We start from the raw sequence: 25,744 nt of genomic DNA on the forward strand, positions 1-25,744 counted from the left end.
TCACATCACAACTTCCTTTGAATCCTCAAAATAATCATATTTATTTCTTGAGAAAAATCATAGAAATCACCAGAACCTCCCTTTCTTGGAAAACACAGAGTTCAAAATCCTAGAATTACCAACAATTTTAAAGAATATACTTTTTCTCATCTCTTGGGGGATTAGTGCCTATGAGGAGAGAAGTGTTTATGGCTTCCTATGGGGCTAAGATAAAAGGAACTCCCTTTGCTTTTAAGAATAGTGAATTTGTATTTTACTCAAATCCGTCCAAATATGTCAGTGCTGCATAGAAACCCATCTCTCCACACAGGTGCAGGGCCAAGGCTAGACTTGTGTAGGGACTTATGAATCTACGATAAAGAGGTGGAAGAAAGAAGCTCTAGTTTAGTAAGATGGCAGGGGTGTGGGAGAGAGTAGGCTAGAAATGAAGGTAGAAGAGATGTGTAACCTACATACAGGATATGTGCCTGCTGGTCCTTTTCTGATACCACTAGGAGAAATAAAGAGGAGCAATCTGTCATATGCTCTTTTATCCATTTAGAGACAAGATCCTGTGGCCTGGAATTCAACCTTTGAGATGATCTCAAGAAAAGTCCTCCAGACCAGATACACCCTGCTGCCTTACCTCTATTCTCTGATGCATAAAGCTCATGTTGAGGGCAGCACTGTTGTCCGACCCCTTCTCCATGAGTGAGTAGAGGCTGTTTCCCAAGCAGCAGGTCTCTGCATGTCTTGTGAATAACCCTCTGCAACAGTCATAACAGGGTGGATTTTTCTTGCTTATTTTTTAAGGTTTACAGCTGACAACGAAACGTGGGAAATAGACGGTCAGTTCATGTTGGGCCCCGCCATCTTAATCAGCCCCGTGCTGGAAAGTGTGAGTTTTCCATCATAAACCTGAAACTCTCCAATTGCTTAAAGTACAGGAAGAGCATTTTAAAGGTTGACTTGTCCAACTCACTATTTTCAGACAAATACATTTCCAGAACATCTAAGGGGGATCTTTTTCTTTTTTCAAGGTCTCCATTAATGAAAACTTTACAACTTCAGTTGATAGCTCATTTTAGTGTCTTGTCGCCTTGCATCCTTATAAAATTTTTGTTGTTGGTGCTGTCAAGTTGATTCTGACTCCTAGCGACCCTGTGTGCAGCAGAATGGAACCCAGCCTGGTCTTTTTGTGCCATCCTCTCATCTTCCGGTGCTCTATCAGACAATGCTCCACTGCTATTCATAGGGTTTTCATGGCCAAGGTTTTTGGAAATGAGTGGGCAGGTCCTTCTTCCTAGTCTGTCTTAGTCTGGAAGCTCTGCTGAAACCTGTCCACCATGGGTGACTCTGCTGGTATTTGAAATACCAGTGACATAGCTCTCAGCATCACAGCAACGTGCAGCCATCACAGTGTAACAACAGATAGATGGGTGGTGTGGTTCCCTGACCAGGAAACGAACCCACTAGACCAGCAGGCCTGGCTTTATATAATTTACCTTTTTTAAAAAATTTATTTTTCTGTGTGCTTGAAGAAGAATTTCCCAGGATCTTTCTCAATAAAACCTCTGAAACTCTTAAAATCATTAATAAAATTCCCATTTTTATCTTAATTCTATAGAAAGAATTTTAAAAATTAAAATTAAATTATTGGAATATTTATAATTATATGTGGATTTTATGTTTCAGAGCACTTTTGAGATCCGTGCTTATTTTCCCAGAGCCCGTTGGTACGACTATAGCACGGTAAGAACCAACATACTTTGTGAGGAACCAGACTGGTCCATGCAGGTTAGCCAGGTGACTGGAGCTTTCTCTTGACTTCCAGGCACTTATTTTCTAAGGCAATAATTTTCAACGTTTTGGCCACAGAAGGTTTGCTTAAATAAAAGTATTCATAAAAGCATAAATAGGTAAAATCTTAGACCCATGTCATGTTGACTCCTCTGCCACCCCCACTTTCTCTAGGGAATACGGAGAAAAGACTAGATTTTCAGAGTTTTTAGCAAAGCTGAAAATTAAAGATTTTCTCCTCAGATTTGTAATATTTTGCTGACTTTCAGACACACTTCCTTGGAAAGGAAGGACTTGTAATAAAGTATGCGTTCATTTCATCTATTTTTTGGTCATCATTTCTTGCCTATATTCTCCTTTCAAGGAATCTGGCAATGCATCGACAGGTGAATGGAAAACCCTGCAGGCTCCGCTTGACCACATCAACCTTCACGTCAGAGGAGGCTACATCCTGCCTTGGCAAGAGCCTGCAATGAACACTTATTACAGGTAGGACGAGAGGTGGAAATTGAAGGCCACTTTGCCATAAAGAGGCAGCCTTACAGGTCGCTGCCCGCCTCGACCAGGGCTCTGTGGATAAATAAACCAAATTACAGACAGTTTCATTGATTTGATTCTGTGAGTGCTTTCTGAGTGGGATCTGGGGGAGGATGAGTTTATGAAGTCAGTCTTGGGGGTATCTTCTATCTGTAGCTCTGTGTCAAAGATCCGGGGCAAAAATTTCCCTGAGGGCAGCAGCGTGTACCTCTTACACTACTAAAAAAAATTGGGGGACCCAGCCCATGGCTGAGTGGGTAAAGTTCCACGTGCTCTGCTTCGGCGCCCTGGGTTTGTAGGCTCGGATCCCAGGTGCGGACTTACACCACGCACCAGCATGCTGTGGAGGTGTCCCACATAGAAAAAAGTAGTGGGGGATTGGCAATGGATGTTGGCTCAGGGTGAATCTGCCTCAGAAAAAGAAAATTAGGAATATTAATGAACTCTTTGATTGGTGATGGCTACCCAAGGATTTAGTGCTCATTCCCAGGTCTACTTTGGGCAATCCAAGGAGAGATTCTTTATATGTGTATATACACATACATAAACATTACATTAAGAAGAACATGCTATATCAAGAGAGACACACGTAAAAAGAACAATAACAACTCAAAAGGAGAGACGTTAACTTTCAGCCTTGTGGTGTAGAGCATGGTTTCATATGAAAGACAGCTTTGAGTTGAGTCTTGAATAATAAATAGAATTTGAATATGTGAAGACAAGGGAAAGAGAAATTCTGGGAGAATTAAAGAACTAAAGGTGAAAAATGAGTTGGATTTGGGGAATAGTAAACCGTTCAGTTTAACTGGAGAGGGAGACAATAAATAATTATAAAATTCAGGCAGGTTAGGATCAGGTCATGGAGGGCTGTGAATGCCAGGATAAGTATGTTGCATTTTATTCTGTATCAATCTGGAAACTACTAAAGAGTGTTGTTGCTGTTTTTTAAATTGGATCTTCTTCCTAAAGAAGGAGCTTCTTATACTACTTATAATAATATGTATATAAGTACCGTATGTGTATTTGATTTTTGAAGGTTGAAGTTATACCAAATGTTTCATTCAATTTTAAATGCTTTATTCTATTAGCTTTTAAGTATCTCACATTTTGTCTCATTTTACCTGTTCTAAAACCTTATGTGCATTTTTAATGCATTACCTTTTTTTTTTTCTGGATGAGTAATATTTTCAACAGAAGCTGTCCTTCATTCTTACAACCTACAATCTAGAGAAAAATAACTCTTTTTTTTTCATAGTCGACAAAATTTTATGGGATTGATTGTTGCTTTGGATGACAATGGGAAAGCCGAAGGTGAGATGTTCTGGGATGATGGACAAAGCATTGGTGAGTATGAACTTTCCAAGGTCCCCACACAGATTCAGAAAAACTATCCCGTAGAGGTTCAGGATATAATTGGCATGAACTGAAAACCTATCTCTATTTCTGCTACTATTAATAAAGCAATGATGTTGGGAGAATTTTTGTGACTTTTGCCTGTTCATTTATATTACACTGTAATTGTTATAGAACAGTATATGGTCCCCAGCACGGTAGTTTCAGCAACTTGATGTTGTGGATTCAGCCAGCAGTGATTTATTTCTATGTAACTGTCTCGCTCTGATAAGAGTGTGGGTGCAAATATCAGGCCAACCATTCATTCTCAGTGGTTCATAGACCTGGCTCTATTATTTGGGCCAGCCATCTCTAAGCATGCACCCTTTCCCTCCTAAGTAGACCCACTCAGGAGACAAATTAGAGCTTAAAAAATTTCTTGGTGTCTCAGAAATTGGGAATTAAATATTGTCAAAAGGATACTTATGTCAATGAAATATTACTCCATATGCTTTCTTTCCCCATCTAGGGATATAATCTTGCTAGATAATTGGTGTTTGTTACTTTAATAAGAACATCCTCTTCCTCAGATATTTCTATAAAAATACTGACACATTGTTACCAAGCAACAACCATTTTCCAATACTTATTACTGTGGACCAGAACATTCTAATCTTGTAACATGTCACGGTTATTGAAATTGTAGCTTATTTTTCACTAGTAATATTTCTAAAGGGTTCCTTCTTTTAGTATTCTTTATTATGAGGGTAAATATATTCTCAATAAGGAAAATATTTTAAAGACAGAAAATTAGAAAAAAAGCATAACCACTTTTAGTATGTTTGCTCTATTGCCTTTTGCTTTCATATTACTTAAGAGAATGCTTAATTTTTTATATTGCTGACAAACATACTGCATATTTAATTTGAGAATCCTTTTTTTTTGCACTTAACATAATGACAGAAATGTGTCTAGATGTTATTAACATCTTATAAAGCATTATGATTACCATATTCCACTGAGAAGCTTTCTCATCATGTTTCTAACTTTCTATAATTACTCTCTATACAGGATATAGGATACTTTCAGTTTTTATTGTTGTAAACAATATCTTTGAGTATTAACCTTTGTTCTATTTCAGATTATTTCCATAAGGTAGATTCCTAGAAGTAAAATTATTGTTTTTTAATCAACTCGATTGAGATGTATTTACATAAATAAAATGTATCCATTTTAAGTATACTGTTCTATAAGTTTTGACAAATGTATACAGTTGTATAGCCATCACTACCATCAAGATATAAAATATTTTTGGGGCCGGCCCGGTGGCATAGTGGTTAAGTGCGCGGCACTCCGCTGCTGGCGGCCCTGGTTCGGATCCCCGGCATACACCGACGCACCGCTTGTCATGCTCTGGTGGCGTCCCACATAAAAAGTGGAGGAAGATGGGCATGGATGTTAGCTCAGGGCCGGTCTTCCTCAGCAAAAAGAGGAGGATTGGCATGGATGTTAGCTCAGGGCTGATCTTCCTCACACACACAAAAAAGATATAAAATACTTTCGTAACCCCAAAAGTTCCACTTTTACTTCTTTTCAGTGAATTGCCCCCCTCGACACCCCCACTCCCATTTCCAGGCCCTGCTAACCACTGACCTGCTTTCTGTCACTACAGAGTAGATTTGTCTTTTCTAGGTTTTATGTAAATAGAATCATATAGAGTGTACTCTTTTTGTGTTTATCTTCTTTCATTTAGCAGAATTTTTTTTTAATAATTTTATTTATTTATTTTTTCCCCCAAAGCCCCAGTAGATAGTTGTATGTCATAGCTGCACATCCTTCTAGTTTCTGTATATGGGACACCGCCTCAGCATGGCCGGAGAAGCAGTGCATCTGTGCGCGCCCGGGATCCGAACCCGGACCGCCAGCAGGGGAGCGGGCGCACTTAACCACTAAGCCATGGGGCCGGCCCTAGCAGAATTTTTTTTTAATTCACCTATATTGTTGCATGTAAAAATAGTTAATTACTTTTGACTCCTGGATTACATTCTGTTAAGTGGGTATACCACAATTTGTTTATCCATTTACTTGTTGATGAATATTTAATTATTTTCATATTTTTTACCATATGCATAAATCTGCCATGATTATTTGAGTATAAGTCATTTTGTGATCATATGTTTTCATTTCTCTTGGGTAAAAACCTGGAAATGGAATTGCTAGGCTGGGTCATATGATAAATATATGTTTCATCATCGTTGAAGACAATGCCATGTCATTAACATAACAAAAGACACCTTGATTGCTCTCATCATTTAGGAAATTCCAAGGGTTTTAGGAACTCTGTGCCAGAAATGAGGATGAAGACCAAATATATATTTCTTATCATAAATCATAGCATCACATGGCTTCATCACACCCAAGGTTACAGAGATTTTCTCTTCTATTTTTGGAAGTTTTGCACTTTTAGCTTTTACACTTAGGACCATCACCTATTTTGTATTAAATTTTGTATGTATGTAGTGGTCAAAGTTCATTTTCTCCCCATATATTGATCCAATTGATCCAGCACCACTTTCTTAAAAGCAGAATCTTTTTTCCTGTTGTATTATCTTGACACTTTTATTAGCTATCAGTAGGTCATATGCGGCTGAGAATCTATTTTTGGATTGTTTGTTTTGTTCCTTGATCTATACGTTTATCTCTATGACAATACCATATCATCTTGACTGATGTAGCTTCAAAATTGCTTTGGCTATTCTAACTCCTTTGAATTTCATATAGATTTTTAAAATCAGCTTGTCATTATTTAACAAAAAAACTTGCTAGAATTTTGATGGGAATGGTATTGATTCTGTAGATCAATTTTAGGACATTTATCTATCTATATCTATTTATCATCATCTTCAATTACCTAGGTCTTCTTTAATTACTCTTAGCAATATTTTGTAATTTTCAGTGCTTGGGTCTTGCACATATTTTGTTAAATGTATCCTAAGTATTTCTAAGTTTTTGATGGTATTTCATACGGTACCTTAAATTTCTTTTCTCAGTGTATGGATAATACATTATAACCCTATATTCATTAAATATAGTATACGAGAGATACTTTTCAAATGATTTGGTTGCTCGTTTATAGGTAGAAGCTGGCCAAAGGGAGGGATATGAGGGAATTAGATTACTTCTATTTTCAAAGTTCAAATCAGTCTTTGAACTTAAATAAAAATGAAGCTAATAAGTAAACTCCATGGAGAGGCATGTGACATGTTGGAACTCAATAGATCTGGATTCAAATACCATTTCAGTCATTTACTAGTTGTACATCTTTTGAAAAGTTGCTTTACATTTCTTTGCCTGCATTTTCTCGTCTTTAACATCTATAAGATACTACTTATCATGTAGATTATTTTCATGCAGATAAAATGATTTAATGTATAGAGAGAATTCTTGGCACATGGATGCTGAATAAAACATATCATTAATATGCAAGATAAATAAAACTCCATTATAAGCTTTTAAGATTAGATATTTTACATTTAAATTAGTGTAGTTAATATGACAACGAAAAGTCCAGAAGTCAGAGAAAGGAGATTAACCAGCCACTCAAATCAGGTTTTAAGGGAGTGGCAGGACTTGAACCTTATAAGAGCATAATATGCCACAATGCCAATTTTTAAATTTAAGAACTGTATTTATTAATGGGCTAGAATGTTGCCATCTATTGGGACATACATATTTTTCCTTAAATTAAGTCCATGTGAAAGATGACATTTTAATCAAGAGTTTGTTCAGTGAGCAAGAAATTACAGCCAAAGGAGTTCGTAGCCATGATGAGACATGTAACACTGTATTGCTACAGTGACACTTTTGCTAAGGTGACTGCAGACTGTTTGCATTGTCAGATCATGCCAAGTGTATAGTTGCATGATTAGGCAGGAAGTAATTCCATTATCCTGGTATGGAACATGGGTGATAAAGCCAGTCTATAGAATGATGAGAGATAATGAAATTAGTTTTGCACACTTTGGGTTTGGGATGCCTGTGGAATCTCCTGGTGGAGATGGACAGTACAGAGTTTGGAAATATGGATGTGATGATTGAAAGACTGATGAGGAGCAAAGTGGTAAACCTGGGAGTATTATGACAAATAGAAATCATACAATGGATTTAAAGATTAATCAGTTAGAAATTTTTTTTGAAAAATACATTTTTACAAAAAAGGAAATGCCTTTTTTTAGTTCTTGGGCTTGACTTTAACTTTTTTTTGTAACAACTTTGTTGAGATATAATTCACAAACCATGAATGCATCCATTTAAAGTGTACAATTCAATGGTTTTAGTTTATTCGCTGTGTTGTGCAACCACTACACAGTAAATTTTAGAACCATTTCTTCACCCCGAAAATAAGTCCTATGCCTTTTAGATATCACCCTTCAATTGCTTTCTCCTCCCTCATTCTCTCCAGCCCTGGGAAATGTAACCCTAGGCATCTACTAATCTACTTTCTGTCACTATACATCTGTGTATGCTGGACACTTATATAAATAGAATCATGTGGAGTCATATAAATGGAATAAATGTGGCTTTTATGACTGGTTTCTTTTATTTAGCATAATGTTTTTGAAGTTCAACCATGTCATAGCATGTATCTGTACTTCATTCCTTTTATATGGCTGAATAATATTCCATTGTATGGATATACCACTTTTATATATCTATTCATCAGTTGATGGATGTTTGGGTTGTTTCTAGTTTTTCACTATTATGAACAATGCTGCTATGAATATCTGTGTACAAGTTTTTGTATAAACATATTTTTTCAATTCTCTTGGGTATATACCTAAGAGTGGAATTTCTGGGTTATATGGTAACTCTGTATTTAACGTTTTGGAGGACTTCCAAATCCTTTTACAAAGAGGCCACACCATTGTACATTCTACCGGCAGTATATGAGGGGTCCGGTTTCTCCACATCCTTGTCAAAGCTTGTTATTATCTGTCTTTTTTAGGGTAGTCATCCTAGTGGGTATGAAGTAAAATCTCACTGTGGTTTCAATTGATTTGCATTTCTCTGATAACTAATGACATTGAGCATCTTTTCATGTACTACTGGCCATTTATATATCTTCTTTAGAGAAATGTCTATTTATATCCTGGGTCAATTTTTAAATTAGGTTGTCTTTTTATTATTGAATTGTAAGTGTTTTTTTATATATTCTAGATACAAGTCCCTTATCAGATATATGATTTGCAAATATTTTCTTCCATTCAGTGCGTTGCCTTTTCATATTATTAATAGAGTCTATTTGAAGCACAAAAGTTTTTCATTTTGATGAAGTCAAATTTATCTTTTTTCTTTCATTGCTTGTGCTTTTTGTGTTATACTAAAAAACCATTGCCAAATCTAAGGTTGCAAAGATTTACCCTTGTTTTTTTCTAAGAGTTTCATAGTTTAAGCTCTTACATTTAGGTCTTTGATCTATTTTGTCTTCATTTTTGCATTTGGTGTGAGGTAGGGGTCCAACTATATCCTTTTGCATGTGGATATCTAGTTGTCTCAGCACAATTTATGAAAAGACTCTTCTTTCAGCATTTAATTGTTTTGGCATCCTTATTGAAAATCAATTAACTTTAAATGTGAAAGTATGTGTATAGAATTGTGGACACATAAATAAACCTTCACATTATATATATACATATGTAATAGTAATATATTAAATTGTTCGATGAGGAAGAGATTACAGCCAAAGGAGTTGGTGGCCATCATGAGATATGCATATATTTAATATATATTTATATATTCATTTTTATGCCAGTACTACACTGTCTTGATTACAGTTGCTTTGAAGTAAGTTTTGAAATCAGAAAGCAAGAGTCCTCTAACTTTCTTCTTTTTTTTCAAGAAAATACTTTTTCTAAAGCAGGTTTTCTCAATCTTGATAGTATTGACATTTTAGGCTAGACAATACTTTATTGGTGGTGGTGGGTGGGCTGTTGATTATAAGATGTTTAGCAGCACCCCCGCCCTCTACTCACTAGATGCCAAAAGCACTCCTCTCAATCCCAAGATATAACAATAAAATGTGTCTCTACATATGGCAAAATATTTCACCCTGCAAAATCACTGCTGGTTCAGAACCAATATTTCAAGAGAATCTAGAGTCCTTTTATACAGCATGACCTAGCTAGGGCTAGATGATTATTATCATAGTGGGTAAATAACACCACAGTTAGTGTGTAAAATTGGCCCCCTATGAGCAATATATTTCAAAAATTTAAGGGAAAAAACAATTTTCTATAAAATTTTAGGTTCTTACAATAAATATATTTTAGTTCAAAGCTTAAAAATCAATAGTCTCTAAAAGTTTTAAACATTTTACACTTTTAACTTTCATAGAGAAGCTCTTTGCCCTTTTTCACCAAACAGACTTAGAAATTCAAATTTAAAATACCAAGGTACAGTGTAAGTATAGATTTAATTTAAATTTTCTGTTAACATGTTTGTGACTATTTGTTAACCTTTTCCTTACTTATATAACGAGATTTAATAGCTAGTTCAAGGATAATCTTAAATCATCTATATTAACAGAATTCCATTCTTTAAGGATTCTTTATTAAAACTGCTAAAAGAGGCTATAGTGTTTGCTTAGGTTACGTTTTCTAGCCAAGGCTAAATTTGAAAACATGGATTTTATAGTTGTTTGTTTCCATAAGAGTGGAGGTAATTTAGAAAACAAAGAAGAGCATTAAGAGAGGATGTGTTGGAATTTTGGTAAGAGATGGAATGTTGACAAGGGCCAAGAATAGAACATGAAATGAAACTGACTTTTAATAGGAGTTATAAAAGCCACACGAAGAGAATGAGTTAAGTAGACATCAACCAAGGAGTATTTCAAGGAGGAGATGTGTGGGCACAAAGGTCTAAAAATACTGAACCTCATGAAGAGACATTTAGACGTAATTTACTATGTCGCTGGTGACTTTGAAAGGATCAGATTCAGCAAAAAAAGGAAACACAGGAGCTGAAGTGTAGGAAAGGTAGGATTGAATTATGAATTGAGTACATAGGCGTAACAAGCAAAGGCCACCTTTTTTGAGACATACGGCACTAAAAAGGAGATATGATGGTAGCTTGATATAGAGATAATCAAGTAAAGGATTTGTCGGAATGGAGTGCTCTGAGCATAATTGGAGCCTAGAGGAGCAGAAAGGGTATGGGGAAGAATTGATGAAGTAAGTCGTGTAGAGACAGGAGGGCCTGGAATCTAGAGCACTGTGAAAGGATGAGCCAAGAGTAAGGAAAGAAGAATAATGAAGATGAAGATGATGATGACTTTGTTGATGGTAATGAATAACAAATTTTGAGCACGTATTCTATACAAGCAACATTTTAAGTATCTTATTGCCATGAGCTGGGTACTATTGTTGTCTCTGTTTTATAGATGATAAAATGTTCAGTAACTTGCCTGAGTTTGCACAACTACTAAGTACAAGAGCAGAAATTTGAATCCATGTCAATCTGACTTGAGAGCCTGAATTCCTAGCCACTCTCTTCTGTTTTGAGTCTTCATCATCACAGCCACGTGAACTCTCATGGCTATGTGCTTGCTATTTTGGCACAGAAAAAACCAATCAGTAGCCTCCATATTTCTTCACCTATGGTATCTACTCTTAATTCAACCCAGATTCTCTTGTTTTTGCAACCTCATGACCCTCACCTCAAAGCACCTTCTTCCATATGCACATCCCACACAACCTGGGGCAAAATATTCCCTCAACTACTATCTTTAGTGCACCTCAGACTTCATGATTATCCTGATCGGTAATTGTGATCCCACTGATATATTTTCTAACTGTATGAAAGATTATCTGCTACAGTTGAAGCAATGAGTAGTTGCTTATTTTTTTTTTTCTTGCTTGCAGATACCTATGAAAATGGAAACTATTTCTTGGCAAACTTTACAGCAGCTCAGGTAAGACTATTTTAATGAGTTTTATAAATCCTTTCCCAGTTGGCTACAGATTAAACATCATCTGTTAACTGTGTAAATATAATACCCCACATCTTAACAGGAGGACCTTCCTGCTCTTATGTTTATAAATCAGGTCTGTTGACATGAAAATAACGAAGAAATAGTCCTTATTTTGGCAATTATCCAGTATACCATCACTCTATAAAAAGAAACTTGTTATTCATATAATGCTGGGGGAAAAAAATGAGTCCTTAAATGTATAACATGTTTTCCAGGGATGAGATATCATTTTCTGGCTGATGAAATTTTGAGGGATAAATGCTAGTTCAGCTATCTATTGCACAACAATGGTGCATAACAAACAACCTCAAAACTTCAGCAGCATGTAACAATAAATACTTATTTAGCCCATGAGTCTGCGGTGTTCAGATGATCTGGGCTGGACTTGGCTGATCTTGGCTGGCTCACATACATCTGCAACCAGTCATGGGACTGTTAGGCTGCTTGGATGATCCTGGGTGTACTCACTCACATATCTGGGAGGTCAGCTGGCTCTTGGGTGATCTAAGATGGCCTTATGGGCAGATCTGGGCATGACTTTTTCATGATTGTGGAAGAAGGCAAAAACAGAGGTGGAAATGCCTGAGCATTTTTAAAATCTCCATTTGTGCATCAAGTTGACTAATATCCCATGAGCAAGGCAAAGTCACATGGCCAAGCCCAGAGACAAAGGTGAGATGGAATGTCCCATTCAGAGAGGGAGGGTATTGCAAAACTTCATGGAAAAGGGTATGGATAGGGAGAGTGAATAATTGGAGACAATGATACAATCAATCTACCAGACATGTTAAATAATTCCATGGATAACCTATATAATTCTAATTAGAGTAGGAGAATCATTCTGTGTCAAACGTGGAATTTGCTTTTCTATAATTTTTACCTATTGATTTGAACTAAGGAATAGTATAGCACAAATCTATTGTGTGTTTTCTACAAAACAGTGCTTCAAGTCTTTGAAGATGTTTGTTAAATATCCCTTCTGTCTTTTCTTCTTGGAATTATACATCTCCAGGTTAACTTCACACGTTCTCTGCTTTGTGGTAATACTGGTTTCCAGATCTGATTACTCCATTTGGACTATAATTAGTCTAGATTTCTCTTAAAACATGGTGCCCAGGGTTGAGAGAATATTTTAGAGCTGTGCTATCCAGTATGATAGCCACTAGCCACATGTGGCTATTGAGAACTTGATATGTGACTAGCCTAATTTGAAATATTTGAAAGATTATAAAATATCTCAATAATATTTTTGCATTGAATACATGTTAAAATAATATTTTGGATATATTGGGTTAAATAAAATATATTTTCAAATCAACTTCTCCTGTTTTTAAAAATGTGGCTTTGAGAAAATTTAAAATTACATATAATGGTTTGCATTACACTTCTGTAGGACAGCATGGACTTCTATTGTAAAGCAGACAACCTCAAAACGTCAATGGCATGTAGCAGTAACACTTATTTAGTTCGTTGCCTATTACCTCTTTGTAGCTAGACTATATTTTCTTACTGTTGTTGTCACACATGGGGTTAATTTTTTTAAACACATGTATCAGATGTTTGGCACATATAAATCTCATGATCAACTAAAACCCTCAAATTATTTTCATAGACATGATTATCAGATCATGCTGTCTCCATCCTGCATTTGACTTTTTGAAACTAAAAGCAAGACTTTGTATACTAATTAAATGTGTAAATTCTCTGTTATTAATTTAAGAAAAGTTGAGTTTAAGACTACATATTTTTCCTCTCAAAATTTTGTTTTTTAATGAAGCTGTTGATCTAGAAGTCTTGGATTTTAGTTTTATTTCTACTGCTAACTAGTTATTCAACCTAGGGAAGACACTGCCCCGTTTTATCTGTTTCTTTATTATAAAACATTAGATTTCCCTTAAATAGCTTCTAACTCTAAAATTCCATTCTTCTGTTATTCCAAAGTAGTGATAAAAGGATTCTTATTTCTATGTGATATTGGATGGAATTTTTCCTAAGGATCAGTAGCTTGAAATGAAAGAAAGTTTCCAAGTTTCCCTGGGGTAATTATTATCAATGCTGTGCTGGCTGGCATGGGGTTATGGGGGTGTGGGGGCTGATTTGTAGCACACGCTAATTTCTGTGGTGTAAGGAGTCTCATCATTTTAGCCAATTTCAAGCTACCAACTAGCTTGCAAAGTTCTAGGCAATTTAACAACAGGTTCTCCCAAATCAATGAGAAGTAGCTCCAGCACATTTACTTCAAGTTCTGTTCCTTTTTCTTCATTTTCCCTTGATTCTATTTTCCCAATCAGTCACTAAAGATTTGTTAATTCTCCACAATGCCAGTTGAACATATTTCTTTTTCTTTCTACTTTTGCCACCAGAGTCGAGGAGTTTATAGCTTCATTCTACTGCAAGTATCTCCTTGATTTATTGTATAAAATCTTCATCATCTTACCTTTCACACTTAACCAGTCTCCTTTCCGTTTTCTCAGCACCAGCGGCAGTAGCCCTTGCATTCAATGAGCGTTCCTTTGTTCAGTGCGTCCCTGCCTCCCGTTCTCTTTCCCATTCATTTCATTTTATAAATGCTATCCATCCTTCCAGGCCTTCTGAAGTTCCATGTCCTTCCTAAGTCCTTTCTTGACTACCCTATCCCAATAGTGATTTTTCCTTTCTATTAACACTCATAACAAACATTCACTATGATTTTCATTTGGGCCTTAATCATGTACTGCCTCATGACTTATCTCACATTATTTTAACTCTTATATTGATATTTAAACAGTTCATGATTTAGATAATTCCTATATTTATTTCAAACTGTCCTTAGTTTAGGTACTGTTTGCCATAATTCTTTCTTCATGCTGTGTTAACTCATACAGTACCATTCACATAGGCCCATCATGATTCCAACCATGTCTATGTCATTTGGTTACATGGTCTTGAACTACTCACTTCATCTCCCAGAGCCTCAGTTTCCTCACCTATAAAACAGAGATAATGCTGCTTTCTTTTAAAAATCATTGTAAGAGTTACTAATAATATAGGTAAAATAACTTTCATAATACTGATACATAAACATATTTTTGGCATCATCAAATTTATTGTAGCAGGTACTCAGGAATTACGTCTTCATGAAGTATTTAATTAAGAATAAAAACAGCAAACCAGTACAACAGTAATTTGAGGTTTCTTAACATTTTAATGTGGAACACAGTCTATCAACAGATGTATTATGTATTTTTTTCTCTTTATACATTCTCTATAGAACATATTGCAAATTCAGATTATACACAATATGTATTTGAGTGACTTGAATCCACTGAAAGTTGGATATATTCGAATCTGGGGGATAAACTCTATGTTTGTGACACAAGTCACTTTCACCTATGACAACCAGCAGTTCGTGGAGACAAATTTCCAGAGTGACCCTTACAATCAGGTATGTCTCAAATGAATGTTATCATTTCATAAGTTAGTTTTATTATTCTGAAAAATTATCCCCACTATTATTATTATTGTTATATTTACTTATATTAGAAAGGTTACAGATATGTGCAATAGGTATGTTCTTGAACAGTTGTTGAATCATATCGTAAAATGCATATTAGCAGTCTTCCCAGTGTAGTCCAGGGATCAATGATCAATGATCTGATGAAATCCTTTCCATGTGTTTCCCAAAGAAATTGTACTATATGTCAAGGTTGGTCTCCCAGGCTAGCATAACAAAACTTTACTTCTGTGGCAGAGGCTAAAACAGGGAATGATCCCCTGAAATTGTTGGAGATTTTTCCCCTCTTTCCTGAAATTGCTCATATCCCTGGTCAAATTGATAGATCTTACAGGTTGGTGAAAATTGGCAGTAAACTTCGGCAATCATTAAAATGAATATGTCCCACCTGTGGTGTGAGAAAAATCATTTGGTTAACAAAACAGAGTGACGTAATTAGCAGACTCTAGTAGACCCTCTAGTAGGAGAGCCAATTATTTAATTAATTGGAAGACAAATTATCAATGAGGTATCAAGAGTAACTACAAAGGGAAAAGTATCCCACTTTAGAACACCAGACCTATCATAAATATGGATCCTGTGATGCATAGGGGGTGGTTTAGAAAAGTAAAAATAGGTGAGTATAGTTCCTGTTTTCTAAAAGGTAAAAAGAGTGCCTTGCTGGTATTTGGATTTTGGAAAATGACCCTCTGAACACTCAGATTATAGTTTCTTCTAGTTCTGTACTTCAAAGCAGTTTCCCTGGACTATTGAGTTCAAAACCACCCTTTACAGTAATTACTTTCAGTTAAGACTAATGCAGAAAATCTTTGAACACCTTCTTTTGAGAAACTTTGTAGTATATCAGATGCCTATTATGAGCCAGGCACTATACTATGTGTGGGGATGGTGAAAACATGAAACCAGCCTGCCCTCTGCAAGGTTTAAATCGAGTGGCAAAGCCAAGAGATTTTTATAAACATTGTTTTTAATCAAAGCTGAAAATACTTGTGAGTATTATGGTTCTGACAAAATGAAGTGGAAAGAAAGAGATTTCCAGCACAGGGATTATGCAAACAGCACAGCCTTCCATATTTATCTGTCTGGAATCAGTGTGACCTGAAAAGGAAACTTCATATCCTTCTATTACTCTCTGGGAAAAGAATGAATACTGCATTTTTTGTTAAACTGTAATTTGAGGTATGACTTAAATGTGATGTTTAAGTTCTAAAATACCAATTTTCTCTCTTCTTTTCTGGCAGACACTAACTATTCAATTGACTGATAAGGATATCAGCTTGGAAAAGTTAACTGAAGTTACTTGGATTTATGGTGGTCCTATCGTTTCTACTACACCCATGACAAGTACCTTCCCAATGAGTTCTCTACATCCTTCTGCATCTATTACTAAGGCTACCACTTCTGAGATTACTATCACTAGTTCTGCTAGTACAAGTACTACTACTGCTAGGACTACTGCTACTCTTCCTATCACAGCCACCCCTTTCCGAACAAGTGCTATTGAATTTACAAGTAGTACTACTGTTCCCAATACCAGTATGCCTTCCCCTACAAATACTTCTACTGCTAATACTGGTGCTACTCTTCCTACCACAACCACTCCTATTCCAACAAGTGCTACTGAAGTTACAACTAGTACTACTGTTTACAATACCACTATGCCTTCCCCTACAAATACTTCTACTGCTATCACTAGTGTTAGTCTTCCTATCACAACCACTCCTTTCTCAACAAGTGCTATTGAAGTGACAAATGGTACTACTATTCCTATTACCACTACTCTTTCCCTCAAAAATACTGATGCTACTAGCATTAATTACAATTCCAATTACATTCCAATTACAACAACTCCTTTTCCTGCAAATACTAGTGCTGATACTACTAGCAATAGTTTTCCTATTATGACTACTTTCTCTGAAAGTACTCATGCTGTGAACACTACTGTTGCTATGGTGACCACTTCTCCTACAGGTACTAATGTTGCCAGCACTAGTAATGATGCTCCTATTACAAACTCTCCTTCCCTTACAATGTCTAGTGGTAATAGTACTAGTAATACTATTTCTGTCGTGACCACTTCTTTCCAAACTCCTCCCACCACTCCTATCCATACTCTTACTTCTACTTCTAACTCTACTACTTCTAGTTTGAACACATTTCCAACTAATAGTACATTTACTACTGATACAGTCACTAATTTTTCTACAGCTTCTGATGCAAACACCACTCTCTTCAACACCACAGATACACAAAGTACCGTAATGATAGATGCCACAGTTGCTACTACCAGCACTACAGATACAACAGTTACTTCCACAGACAAATTTACTGCACATACCAAACCTGCTACAACAGATTTTATAAGCACTTTCTCTCCAGAAGAAATAACTGCTGCCTCCCTTAACACTATTAATACTGAAATATTAACTTCTACAAATCTGGGCGATAGGACCTCTCCCATCATAACAAATTCAATAAATAGCCTCACTACAAACAGTACAATAGCCAGTGCACTTAACTCCACAGATACTACCTTTGCTGTGACAACTGCTACAGAAACCCTAGTGTCTACTCCCCAAGATGTTATTTCCTTTCCCCCTCCCACTGAAGATGTTAAAACTGCCACCACAGACATCACGCAGCTCACTACTCCCCGTTCTCCTACTACTACAACACAGGCGTTAAGCCACACAATGTTAATTTCCACAAATTTTTCTAACCCAGCTACCATCAACACTACTACCACAAGTACTACATCCATAACTATGGATTCAGTTCCTACAGATATTTCAGATATTACCACTACAGGAAATACAAACACAACTATAGGCATCACCACAGTTACTATGATTACAAATGCTACTTCTGTAGAAACTACCACTCAAGTCATTCCATCTCTACCTCCTCTACGCACCTCTGGTACCACCACCACAGAAAATGCATCTTCACTGGCCCTTACCAGAATCATTACCACTACTTATCCCCCAGATATCCCTACTCATGCTTTCAATACCACATCCATGGGCACTGGAAATACCACTATACCAAGCACCACCAATCCAAACATTACCAATATAACGGGTGTTACTAACATTATAAGCACTCCCACTAGAGATAGCCCAACTACTGTTGATGGTAGCATCACAACTATTCCTACAGTGAATAGTTTTTCTACTACTCCAGACTCCATAATTGCTAGTACTCAAGACTTTGCCACTTCCTCACATATAAACACTACAGATATTGAATCTACTACAAGAGCAACTGGAAATGCCATTACAACATATACTACCACCATCATTACAAATATTTTCAGCACAAAAACTACAAACTCAATGACTACTGCTGACACAGTCCTTACAAACACTTACATTCCACGTACCACTCCTGTTTCTTCCACCAACACTATAAACAGTACAAGGAATGAGGTAAATATTACTGATGCAGATAACTTCAACAAAGTTTCAGGTAACGCTACATATGTTTCTATTCCAAATACCACAGCCTCTGACACATCAATGACTGCTCTTCTAGATACAACATCTGACTATCTGGTAACAACAAATTCTGCAGCTAGTAATTTACCTATTGTTGTAACTAATGCAACCACAGATATTACAAATATTACCATATATGCTGTAAATACTACCACTCCTGATAGAACAACAATAGATGTTTCTGCTACTGCATCTGCTTATATTGCAAATGCCATAAATGCTACTCTAGTCCCATGATTAATACTCAAGGCAGGATAACTACTATAAATATCTCTTTAAAACAGCTATTACAGATATAGAAAATCAATGAACAGATAATGATCTTAGCTATGCAAGTTTTCACAAATATTAGCACCAGCTTTTATAGAAATGGCTACTCAAAGCACTGTAAACATTACAGACATGTCTAAAGATGCATCCATTACTAACTTTATAGGTGTGATAAAAGAAGCTGTGGAATATATTCTTTTTATTTATAATTCTAAGCCCTGAAGCTCCATCAATTAAAGTGTAGATATTTTATAGATCCTTGCTACAGACTTCAAAGATAATTTTGTCATCTCAAATAATACCACATTAGGCTCTGTAAATACTATTGCTTTAGATGTAGTTATTAAAATAACCCAACTTGTTCTTGAGTTACAGGACATAATACTGTAACTGAGAGTGCTGGTGATACCTGGCACTCAAAGGACCACTATAGCAACAGTTATTAATATCATAGTAGACTATTTAACTAGTAATGCTAAAAAGCACACTTTATTTTCCTATAGACTTTTCCAAATACTGTGGCTACCAATATAGTAATTTGCTATTACACATACTGAAAGTATTATTGCTTCTAAAGAGATCTAGCTCTAGCTATAGTTATGGAAAATGCTACCACTGTAGATCTTGTATATACTTTGACTCCAGGAACTGAAATAATTAAATTAGGAATATTTTATGTTACTTTTACTGTTATAGAAGATAAAAATATGATTATAGATGTTAAAAACATAACTTCCCAAACTTTGCAACCATTACTTCCATAGGTACTGACACTCTTACTATAGATTTGATAAGTACTTCTGTTTATAGACATTCAAAGTACTTCCAGGAAATTACAATTAATCTTACTTATGAGATAATCTTAGGCCCTGGCTGTTACCAATAATGCCTGGATTCACTTACAATGCTCTAAATCTTCTATAGACCAGAAATCACCCAGGTGGAGATGAGTGTGTAAAGATTTGGCATAGGAAAGACAGTCTTTACTCTGGGATCAGAGTTCATAATTTTATTTGCCTTTTCTTTTCTCTCCCAGATCTTCCCTTATTGTATTACTGTCCACATTCTCCTTTAGTGTGCTAGGACTCTCAGTATGTTCTTGGTCTTTCATATTCAAATTCAACATTTATCCTTGATCTATTACTTTCTTAGATCACCCAGACCTCCATGAATAGACTCGTGGTCATAACCAAATATAGCCAATTGGGTGCTACTCAAGGATTAACCCTAGGATAGTATTCTCAAAATGTAGTTTGGGGACCCATGGGAGGCCCCAAAACTCTCTCTGGGGTCCATAAGGTCAATTCTGTTTTCATACTACTACTGTGTTGTTATTTGCTTTTTTCACTCTCATTAGTCTAGAGTGGCATTTTCCAGAGAGTCTGTGCTGTGTGATGTCACAATAGATGACTGTAGAGTCAGATACAAGAATCTAGCTGTCTTCTATTAAGCCAGACATTAAACAGACTTACAAAACATAAAATAATGTCATTCTTTTCACTAATTTCTTTTTGCTCTGGAAAATAGAATTGTTTTTCCATAAAAGTGTATTATTTATGTTAACATGTAGCTGATATATTATTTTTCATGAGTTAAAAAATAAATATTTTACAAAGACTCAATTTTAATTTTTAATGAAGTAAATATTAATAGATATAACCCACCTAAACAAAACACAAAGTCTTCGCTAAATTTGAATGTAAAGGGGTCCTGAGACCAAAAAGTTTGAGGATCATTTTCCTAAGGCAACAACGTCCTAGTTCCACTCTCACGTCCTGGTGAAATACTATACAGTCAGCTTTCAGAATCTGTTACCAATCGTGGATCGAAAGGCCTACAATGGTTGTGCTTGTACTGAACAAGTATAGATTTTTTTTTCCTGTCGTTATTCCCTAAACAGTACAATATAGCAATTATTTACATATCATTTACATTGTTTTAGGTATTATATGAAATCTAGAGATGATTTAAAGTATACGGGAAGATATGCAAATACTATGCCATTTCACAGAAGGGACTTGAGCATTGGTGGATTTTGGTATTCATGCAGGGTTTTGGAACCAATCCCCCCCTGGATACTGAGAGACAACTGTACTGTGAACTACCGCAGCATGTAGGAACTCCAGCATCTGTGGCTTAAGGTTCTTAACTCCACACGAAAGTCTATCACCTACTGTGAACACATTTGCACAGTCTTCTGACCCACCACCACAGCTGTATTATTGTCTGGATGGCTTTATGGTGTTCCACATGAGGGGGCCAGATTCATCAGTTAGTTTCAGTTGCCTTTTGGAATCTGCCCACAAGCTACAGTTCTCTTAACAAAGTTGATAGACCTTATATCTTAACCTTGACCTTCCAACTCAAAACTAAACAAAACTCCTAATTCTAAACTGTACCAGTGGACCTGGTCACAGACTCCCTTATTGATGTCTTTACTGAGGGATCCCCAGTGCCCCTGTCTTGTTGGCATCACTAACCCTGATATGGGACAAAGTGCTCTGTGTCCCAAGGCACATGGGATCCTGCTGCCAGCCCACCACACCAGGGCAGATTAGTTGGCCAAAGGCTTAGCTTAAAGCGCATGGGAGTTGGAAAACTGAGGATGAATTTGTTCCAAGACTCATAGTTCTGTAGTAACTGAAATTCAATCCCTTTGTATGTACAAATAAACCATAATCGAAAGTACCGAGTTTTAAAAAGGTAAGTGCTCTTGAAAAAAAGAACAACAACAACAAAACAGAAAAAAAGAAAACCTGGACTTACTGAAGACATTTGAAAAAACTTGAGAATTGAAACTTGAGAGTCTATGCACAAGATGTGGTCCTGGAACCAGGTTCAGACAACTTGGGGAGGGAAGATGTCAAAGCAAATATCAGCTTTCTCCACCGTCTTGAGCTTAGCTGGCTTTGGTGCTTACATCAGACCCGAATACAGAAGGAAACTCTGTGGGACCAGGTCTAAGAGCACCACCTGCGACCAGATGGCGCAGGGACTATCGATTCAGGTGGACGGTCCTTTCCTTTCGTTGCCTCAGTTTCCTCATCTATAAGGTGGGGTAACCATTGGAACTGCAATGTACACGAAAGTTCATTTTCAGTCTGCTAAATGCTATACAAAGGTTTATTATTATTATTATTATTATTATTATTATTATTATTATATAATTCCACGAGTGTTCTTATGTCTATTTAAACTTTTTCCTTCTTCTTCTCCTTGGGTTTCCTGGTAATAGAGCAGTTTGCCCTTGCTGCTGGTACTTTATAATAAGGCTACTCTGAGTCTCTTTTTTCAAACTGAAGTTTTGTAAAGAAAACTGTGCTCCAGAGGTGTCTCTAGCGTGTCTCAAGCTGTGCTTCTGGGGAAAAGGTTTTCTTATTTTCCTGAGCAGGAACAAAATGTTTCACTGTGAAATTAAATAATGCCCCTCTTTCCTCACTTTACAGAATAGTTAAGTTAATGGATATAATTATCCCAATTTTGTGTTATGTTTCTATGTTGTTTCTTAAACTTTTATAAGCGCTGCTATTCCTATGTTGCTTTAGCTGAGAACAAAATGTATGAACAAATAGCAGACAAAAAAAATTTTGAAATAGCCAATAGAGTTCATATGGACAGTGTGTGTGTGTGTGAGTTCATGAAAATTATTTTATGTGACAAACATCATATTTTCTGCCAGTAAAATTTTCTTTGGTTTGTATGCTGAAATTAAACACAATAGTGTTTCATCACATTCTTCAGAGAGCACTGTTATTTGATGGTGATTCACTGAATAAATGTGAGCACTATAGCTTGGAGAGGCCTTGGCTTATCTCCTGCTCTAACAGTGAGACGTTGAGTTTCACGATGTTCTCCCAAAGGTGACTTCTGTCCAGTCTCCACACTGAGGTGTGGACGGGGTGATCGTTGTTCCTCAACTTATCTGCACATGATTATACTTCTATTCACTTAAGTTTTGTCCAAATAGGATAAAAATGTTGAAATATTTATTGAAATAAGCCATACACATTTTACAATCACGTCATAGTGAATGGGGTGTGAAGTGAGATGGAGTTGCTACTGTCCTGGGAGGAGCAAGCAGCAATCCCCCATGGCTGGAGGCATTTTGATGGCACAGGGTGATGGAAAAACCTCAGAAAAGTTTATCTCAACCCAGGCAGGGGCTGACTCATTTGGGCACAAGATGTTTCAAGATCTTTGGGAAACCGCTTTTGCCCAACGCTAAAAGTTTTATCACATGATAATTACAAGAGTAATACAAGGTATTCTAATTTCAAATTAGACTGGAGATTGTATTTTTCTTCCTGGCAAGTATAATTTATGATTATAACAATTCTTATGACCTTTATAAAGATATATATTTCTAATTCCAGCTTGAGAAAAATTTAGTCTTTTATTGAATTATTTAAATAGATGCCCAGATAAAAACACACCCAAATTGCAACAGACTTTAGGGACTATGTAGTTTAAAATTTCCACCTCATAAAACAATTGCCTCTAACCCATATCTTTCCAGTGCTTATCAGCATATGGTTAAATACTTCCTCAAAAGGTTGCCTACTGAATTGTTGGGCAGTATTAATTTTTAAAACATTTTTCCTGGTACAGAGATAAATTTTGGCTCCTCAGGGGTCTACTCATGTGCTTTAGTTTCACATCTTAAACCATCTCTCTGATACCTTTCAGCTTTTTGATGGTGGCTGCTATTTTCCTAGTAATCATGGAGATTAAAGCTCCGTTTCTCAAACATCCCTCTCATGACATGTAGTTTTTAAAAAAGGCTTGTTTACCTTTATTTAAATGTTGCTGTCTTGTAGCTATTTAAATAATTATATAATTCTAGTGATTTGTAGCTCTAAGAAATACTTGTTATTACTCACTTGTTATGCCTGATAGCTAAAATTAAGCCAAGGGTATACTGTAGCTTGCAGACTGGAAGTTCTCTGCTGAGAGTGGTCAAAAACTCTTGCTTGGAAAAGCTAACACTTATCTAAATTGTTTTTTTTTTTTCCTAGGTTGCTCTTTATGTGCCTTTAAAAAAATATTTACTCCATTTTTTATACTGTCTGTATAGATCTTGTGCTGGTTTCTTTTTAAAATTAACATTTTTATTTCAAAATAAGCTTGGAGAAAAGTTGTAAGAATAGTATAGAGAGCTCCAGCATACTCTTTACCTAGACTTCCCAAATATTATCCATAAATTATAAATTATTCACGATATTCACCTTCTCTCTCTTTCCTTTCTCTCTCTCTCTCTCACACACACATGTAATTTGAGAGTTTGTAAAGAAGATATCTCAATATCACAAAATGGTTTGGTGTGTATTTCCTAAAACACAAGAATGTATTCCTATATAACTACAATATAACCAGCCAAATCAGGAAATTGATGTTTATACGATACCACCGTCTAATGCACAGACATCGGTCAAATTTTACCAATCATCTCAATAATGTTCTTTATAGAAAAAACAAAGGACCAATAATGACAACAGCAACAAAAAAGAATTTGGCCCAGGAGCACACGTTGCATGTTGCATTTAATTGTTTAATTGGATTTTGGTTAGTCTTTTAGACTCCCCTACTCCAGAACTATTCCTCAGTCCCTCTTTTTCTTTCTTGATTTTGACATTTTGAGGATTACAAGCCAGCTATTTGTAGAATATCCCTGGTTTTGGGTTTATCTAATATTTCATTGAGGCTATACATTTTGGCTGGAATAACACAGAATTGATACTGTGTCCTTCTTGTTGTATCATAACAGGAGGCACATACTGGCTATTTGTCCATTATTGGTGATGTTAACTTTGGTTGAGGTGGTGTCTGCCAGGTTTCTCCACAGTAAAGTTACCATTTTTTTCTCAGAGTAATTAATAAACGTATTGTGAGGAGACACTTTGAGACTATGAACTATCTGATTCCTCTCCTATTTCTTTTGTTATCCATTGATGATTTTTGCCTGAATCAATTATTACTATGACTTTGTCAAAGGGTGATTTTCTAACTTCGCATTCTTTCTACATTCATCACTTGGCATTTTAAAGGCTCTTTTTTATTTGCTATTTCTCTTTTGAGTAATGCTTGGTAAATAGCCATTTCCTTGAGCCCCCCAAAAGGGGCCCCTTCTCTGAGATCCCCACATATCCTCACAATTCAGCAACTAAAATTCTAACTCCTGGAAATCAAGGGACTTCCAGGTCCCTTCTTCACTGGTGTCCACTCTGATTGGTCAGTGCCTGTGCCGTGGCTTAAATGTGTGAAGTCAGAATGTGACTCCTGCCTGTCCAGGAAATAGACTAGTCAAGAGCAATTGAACTTCTAGTTCAGTGGTCCTCAATCTTTGATGCATATTGGAAACACCTGGACACTTTAGTAATTTACTAATGCCTGGGCTCTGCGCCCACCATCCTGGTGATTCTAATACGCAGTCAAGGTTAAGAGCCACTATGTCAGCGGAGCAGTGGAGTTGGGGAGCTTTCCCGCTCAGTTTCAACTGATTACGTAGTAGCAGGAATTTAGACTTTGATGAGAATTCTAGCAAACAGAGTTTGCAGAGTTATCAGCTTCATGAAGGAGAGAGAGTGAGAGGGAGAGAGAGAGGCAGAGAGAAAGGAGGAAAAAAAAAAGAAGGAAGAAAGAAGAGGAAGAAGAAGGAAGAAGAAGAAGGAGAACGAGAAGGAGAAGAAAACAGAGGAGAAGGAAAGGGAAGGAAGGAGAGAAAGAGAGAGAGAAATGGGGCAAAATATGCACAATGGATAAGGCTAGGTAAACGGTGTGTGGGAATTCTTGCAATTTTTCTATAAATTT

The 25,744-nt window shown here is 36.3% G+C and overlaps 1 protein-coding gene across 2 annotated transcripts in view; it reads left to right on the forward strand.

Annotated features, from left to right (window-relative positions):
* MGAM2 (putative maltase-glucoamylase 2) overlaps positions 1-20,534 on the forward strand; it is an 83,276-nt gene extending 62,742 nt beyond the window's left edge. Inside the window, exons 40-49 of one of the 2 annotated variants that reach the window (XM_087431883.1) lie at positions 542-690; positions 793-877; positions 1,675-1,731; positions 2,144-2,268; positions 3,572-3,660; positions 11,568-11,617; positions 14,928-15,101; positions 16,412-17,504; positions 17,802-17,898; positions 18,598-20,534. In XM_087431883.1, coding sequence (XP_087288009.1) covers positions 542-690; positions 793-877; positions 1,675-1,731; positions 2,144-2,268; positions 3,572-3,660; positions 11,568-11,617; positions 14,928-15,101; positions 16,412-17,504; positions 17,802-17,898; positions 18,598-18,904 — 2,226 coding nt within the window. In that variant the 3' untranslated portion in view covers positions 18,905-20,534. Of the gene's footprint in view, positions 1-541; positions 691-792; positions 878-1,674; positions 1,732-2,143; positions 2,269-3,571; positions 3,661-11,567; positions 11,618-14,927; positions 15,102-16,411 lie in introns of both variants that reach the window. The other variant, XM_087431879.1, reaches the window with a different exon arrangement.
* Positions 20,535-25,744: the final 5,210 nt, after the last annotated feature.

Source organism: Ceratotherium simum, chromosome 1 (genome assembly GCF_057802395.1).
Source record: "Ceratotherium simum simum isolate JZ-2026a chromosome 1, ASM5780239v1, whole genome shotgun sequence".
NCBI classification, from domain to species: Eukaryota; Metazoa; Chordata; class Mammalia; order Perissodactyla; family Rhinocerotidae; genus Ceratotherium; species Ceratotherium simum.